The sequence below is a fragment of the Micromys minutus genome, assembly GCF_963924665.1.
Source record: "Micromys minutus genome assembly, chromosome: 18".
NCBI classification, from domain to species: domain Eukaryota; kingdom Metazoa; phylum Chordata; class Mammalia; order Rodentia; family Muridae; genus Micromys; species Micromys minutus.
In genome coordinates, this window is record NC_137953.1 from 3,255,911 (window position 1) to 3,261,910 (window position 6,000).

At 50.0% G+C, this 6,000-nt stretch overlaps 1 protein-coding gene across 1 annotated transcript in view; it reads left to right on the forward strand.

Moving 5' to 3' along the window:
* EXOC6B (exocyst complex component 6B) overlaps positions 1–4,110 on the forward strand; it is a 409,205-nt gene extending 405,095 nt beyond the window's left edge. The window contains exon 22 of the mRNA XM_080931804.1: positions 1,246–4,110. Coding sequence (XP_080787930.1) covers positions 1,246–1,372 — 127 coding nt within the window. The 3' untranslated portion in view covers positions 1,373–4,110. The remainder of the gene's footprint in view (positions 1–1,245) is intronic.
* The last annotated feature ends 1,890 nt before the right edge of the window (positions 4,111–6,000 follow it).

Sequence of the window (6,000 nt, forward strand, 5' to 3'; positions counted from 1 at the left end):
TCAAGCCTGAAAGAATTACTCTGAGCTTAGACTTTGAGAGAAAAGTCACCGTGGGCTTTGGTTGTCACTGTCAGAGAGTGAGACAGCTGTGTTTCCTTGCCACTCACAATTCCCTTATGGACTGTATGCATCCAGTGGATGTATAGAGATAAATGAGCACACACTGAGTCTGGTGTGCGCCATCTATACAGATGTAAATTGCATTTGTGGGATCCCTGTCTTTTGATTCATGGTCTCCAACCATACCCCTCTTCAAAAACCTGCCCACAAAGGAGGGGAGAGGCTCAGGACCTTTGGGAAGTATACCTGGGAATAGCTTAGACCTTCCTCTGGCTTTTCTCCATGCAGCCCTAAGAACAGGGAAATCATTGAGCCAGTTCAATTCTGAAACAACGCTGCCAGCCAATGTGCCTCACTCATGAGATCAGGGCACAGAGGCTGGGCAGAGTAAGTCATCAGCAATGGGTGCCATGGGTTACAGGCCCTCTACGGAAAGCAGCATAGTCCTAGGCTCTGTCACGGTGCCTTGGTGGAACCTAGAGACTGCAGTAATGTCAGTCTGGCCTTACTTTAACCCTGCCGTCCCAGTAGGGCCATCCACCTGACAGAGCCATCTTCATTATTTCTGCTCCATAAATGTCACTTTAGCAGGACCAAAACAAAGGTTTTCAGTTGTACAGGACCCTTGAGAACTTTGAGCATGACGGCCACCTGGCCATTGTGCTGCTTTTCATCCGCGGTCCTGAAAGTGACCAAGAGGCCAGCACTTCATTCCATCAGGGGCAAGAAGGAGTGGCCCGGTCGAGCGGGGCTCAAAGATACACAGTGGCTCTCAGTCTTCTGCAGTTAATTGCAAGAGAATATTTTTCTTTTTTACCTTCCAAATTCCATCTCTTAGGTCCCAGCAGACTTATGAAATACAAGTACCCTAAGCATATTTAGGCATCTGCTGGCCAGCAGAGTTGTGCCATTTCTCAGATGTTTATAGAGGTGCTCATCTGAAGACATAAGATTGGGTCAGGTGTGAGGGTAAATTCTGACCTCTTGACCAACGGCAACGGTTATCAGGAAGGTAACGGGTGCCTGAAGGGCAGGCCATAATGAGTAGGTATCGACAATGGGGATATTCCTGACTCCTCCACTCCGGTAATGATTAATATGCATCTTGCCATCATCCTATTTCCTGCTTGTTCTTTGTCTGGGACTATCTCAAATACCTTGCCCTCTTTCTCTCCTTCTGTTTAGGATGAAAGACACTAGCCGCAAGAATAACATGTTTGCACAGTTCCGGAAAAATGAGCGAGATAAGCAGAAATTGATTGACACTGTGGCCAAGCAACTCCGAGGACTCATCAGCAGCCACCACTCCTGAATGTTGGCCTTGGGCCCACAGAGGCCACTTGCTATAGCCAGTGGTCCAGGGTCTCCCTGGGCTGGCCCTGCATTTGTGCATTCTTCCTCAAAGAGAGCATATGTATTTTTTTATTAACCCCTGTACAGTATTCACATAACCTTTCCCTATAGTAAAAGAGGCACAAGGATAAGCAAGAACAAGGCCTTAGGGGAAGTTACTGCCACACTCCCCTGGGACGGCTGCACTTATCCAGGGCTCCACAAATTTAGTGTGTGTTGAGATGAGAAAGTACAAGGATAATAACGTGTATCCAGTTTGTCTGAGTAAGTACTTAGCAGAGCCTGTGTGCTACACCAGAAGCAGCCTCAGTTTAGGATCTCCATCTGCCTTGTTGGCTGGATTCTTGGCTCATGAGAGTGTGGCATGTGTCAAGACCACAGTTTCACTCTGGATCCACAGGTGGCAGTTTCATTAGTGTAGGCCTAACCAAGCCTTGTGGGAGCAGGATAGTTAGCTGAATAAACACTCGCGCCCATACTGAAAAGGAAGTTGCCCCACTAGATACATTATTTTTCGGAATTAAAAGCCAAATTGGGTCAGGACTCCAGTTCCCATGCCATTCATCTCTGTCCCTTCTTTTATGACCCTAACGCGTGGTTCAGAATGTTAGTCTCCAATGGCTCCTGACGGTCCCCGAAGGTGAGAGGCTCATACTCACCTCCAGCAGCAGCATCTCTAAACACCCAGGTTCCCTGGAGTCTGAACGCAGCCTGGGTGCCTTCACCACGGGCAGAGCCTCATGATGTCTGAGGTTGCATATTCATGTTTTAAAGACAGCCTTACAGGTACCATCCCTAAAGAAAATGTCCCAAGCTCTGTACCCTGGGCACAGCCACCATAGGACTGGATGTTTCTAAGACTGGGTCTGTCACCATGAGGTAGACAGGCTCAGCTGTAGCTAATGGCTTGTTGCCTCTGGCCCAGCTGTCATCAACTAAATCACATCACAGAGACAAGGCTTATCTTGCTCAAGCCCAAGGCTGCCATCCTCTGAGGTGTCCCTTAGCCTCACCTAAGAGTGCTTTCCTGGAATCATATCTCTAATCTCTAGAGTCTGAGCTAGCCAGATAGTCTCCTGAGATCCTGTAAAGTTGGCGAGAGGGATCTTTGCTCCCAAACACTTCTGGAAGCTGTTAGTCTGACTGCTGGTGAGACTTCTCGTGCATCGTGGGACACAGATCAAGATGCCACATCAGTGTTCCCAGCTCCAGTGAAGAGCTGCTCACACAGTCTCTTACCACCTTTGCCAGCTATTGTGTAATGCTGGGACAGCCATACTTCCATATCTCTTAGCCTGCCACAGCTTACCCCATCTTGAACATGCCTCACCCCTGTTGTAGCAATCGTCAACACCAACAAGAAGAGAACACCACACAGATACAGCTTTCTAGAACTGGAGAGAACCAGCTGCCCAGGTCCTCTACATAAGCCTTCAAGTCTCCTCATTAGGCTACACGATGGCCCAGAGGTTCAGGAGAGTCACTAAAGAAGATGCAAAACTCAGAGCCAAGGGAGGGCATGGGCCTGTGGGCATGAAGACAAGGTGGTCTCTCCAAGCCCTCTATTTACTGAACAGGGTGAGAAGTGGTTCCAGAAACCTGATGTCCTGCTGACTGAAAAGGAAGGACAGGCTTTTCACCAGGGCTTGTCAGCCTTCCGTGTAGAGCTTTACAGTGGGCTGTCACAGCTTTTGTCCTTTGGGGACACTTATAATCACTCCATCTTGCTGTTTGTCTAGTTGCCACCTCTGTCCCAAAGGAACCGTCGTAGGCGGAATGAAAACCATGTAGAGAACCAAGAACTCTCTACTTTCCTCACCAAAGTCCTGCCGAATGCAAGTCTCAGCCAGTCTCAGCTAGTCTCAGCCAGTCTCAGAGTGTGTGAGGATGGCCACCTGCCTTTTCCTGCCTCTGCATCTGTCTGTGCTGTTCTCTAACAAAAGCAGCATGCTATTTCTGAGCGTGAAAGCCAGGAACCCACAGTGTCAAGGGGGTTATGAATTGACGCAGTGGAGCTTTTTTTTTTCCTTCTCCATTTTACCCATAGGCCTAAAGCTGAGCTGGCCTTAAAGAGTTGAGCACAGTGTGTGTGCTGGTAGGCCTCAAACTCTGTGACCTTACCTCGAATGCCTGCCACCACATGTCCTAGAGAGTTTCAGGTGGGGTGAGAAACTGCTGCCTGGAAGTCGGCTGCCTTCCAACCAGATCCTTATCCCTGTAGATAGTTTGGTCTGTGAGCTCTGGTTAGGCAGTGGCTCACTTATTTTTTTTTTTTTTTTTAATCATTCATGAGGGAAAAACAACAAACCTCTCTGCACCAGGTCACACTGGTGGGTGGAGAAGAACGGGAACAGCAGACAGGAATCCCGAGTCCCTGTTAGCAAAAGCAGCGTCTCCCAGTGACTCATTGTCACAGACAGCCCAAGCTTCATAGCACCAGCTCAGCAGGTCCTCTGAATGCAGGCTTGGGGTGTCTTCAGCAAGCCTCCTTCAGTTGCTTTTGCCATGCCGCTCCCTCTGCCCCTCTGTTCCTTCTCTCTCTCATCTGCAGTTTAGTCACGCCTCCCTGGTATGTAGGAAATAGCCTTTTCATTTTGCACAGTTCCATGTTTGTGGGAGAAATGCAGTGAGACCCATCCGTACCTCCAAAAGGAACCGTCTCCTCTCGTGCTCACTAAGAAAGCAGCTCTGCTGCAGGCTGCCACATAAGGGTCCTCAGTGGAAAGGGCATGAGTACCCCACCCCTGTACACCTTCCTCTTTTAACTGTTATTAAATGAGAACCTACATACCTATTCCAAAAGCCACTGTGTCGTCTGTGGGATCTTTCTTCTCATCCCTTATGCACAATGTGTCTGTGGTTTGTGACGAATACTGGATGCAGGCAATGTGTCCCCACTGAGCTGACTGGGGAGCAGAGCTGGCAAGAACCTGGTGGGAAGAGGCCGTGTCGTGACCTCAGGTGTTATTAACATATATGACTGGCACTGGCGCAGCAGCACCTGGTTTATGTGGGATGTTGGGGAGCTGCTCACCCACTCGTGGGGACCGGCTTCAGCCAAGCAGGAGCAATGCGGTCATCCAGAGCAAAGCTAGCCTGCAGAGCGGGAGCTGAGCAAAGGGCAGTGTGGAGAAGGGTCTGAAAGAAAGGCAGGAGACAGCATGCTCCTTAGCATGGCCTTAGGATTTAACTGCGGGAGGTACAGGTAACAGCTTGAAGTTGTCCCTAGCCTGTTCTGTGTGAGGAGACCGTGAAGGACCTTCAGGCACTCTGCAGCCGTGGTGAGTAGACATGTTCATGCAGCAGGACCAGCCTGCTCATCCAGAAGAGGCTGGAAAGAACACCAAGACACATGGGCCAGAAGACCTGGACTCCATTCCTTCCATATGGCCCACTAGCTGAATCAGCTTTGTTTTTTAACTTTTTATTGGTTCTTTGTGAATGTCACATTATGCACCCCAATCCCACTCATCTCTCCCTCCCCTTGTACCCACCCTCCATCCTTGCAACAGAGAAAAGGTAATTTCAGTGAGGAAGCTGTAGTGTGTTTCACAGTTTGCTCGCAAGCGTTCATTGGTCTGGTGCAAGGCACCTGGCTCCTACTATTCTACAATACAGGAACTTCGCTGGGACTCCTCTTGGACATGCTGTTGTTGCCCTATGTCAAGGAGATCCTGTAAGTCTGGATCGGAAAGACTGCCCCTCATATAGTCCAACAGCTCACCAATGAGGTCAGTATTGGGTTGGACCACTTCAAAGCCCCAGGTCTGGGCCAGAAGGATATCTGAGCTGGTCAGCCCACCAGCTTTCCTGCTGTCATGCCCCCCAGGCCCGGCTCACAGCATCACCCACTATCAGGGCCAGGTATACCCAGCGGTAAGGGAAATGCCCAGCTCTCCCACTCTCATGGCCCCAGGGCCAGCTCTCCTGCCTGCCATATATGTTGAGGGTAAAGGGCTGGGAGGAAGGTCTTTCACCACCTCCCAGCAGACAAGAGGCAGGGCTGGCTCTCCCATTCTGATGACCTTCAGGCCAGCTCTCCTGCCTACCATTGGTGATAAAGGTGGCGGGGATGGGAGGGACATCTCTCCTCTGCAATGTCACCGTTCTCCTTCTGGCATGACTTCCTTGGGACCAACTCTCTTGCCTGTTGCTGATAGTGAGGGTAGAGGGGAGGGAAGGGAAGGCGAATCTCTTCTGGACAATACTCCTGCATAGCAGACAGGAAGTATAGCCAGCTCTCCCACGCATTCACCCTTGGAGCCAGCTCACCCACAACCTTCAAGTCCAGTGTCAGCTCTACTGTGTTGCCCAGGCAAGAAGCCTGCCTTCAGTTCTGCCTGGAGCCTCCTCTGTGTCTCTCTGTGGTGCTCTGTGGAGCACCACCTCACTGTGGTTCCAAAATATTTGCCTCCTCCTGGTAGCATGTAGTTCAGAGGCAGAGGTCCAGATTCCTTGAAATGTGGGTGTGGATGTGGTGTATATACATTGATATTTACACATGGGCTTTCATCCACCTATTCTTTGTCTTGGGAAGCAGCTTTGTGGCTTTCATTCAAAGTGTAGGAGAAAAGGCATGATTAAAAT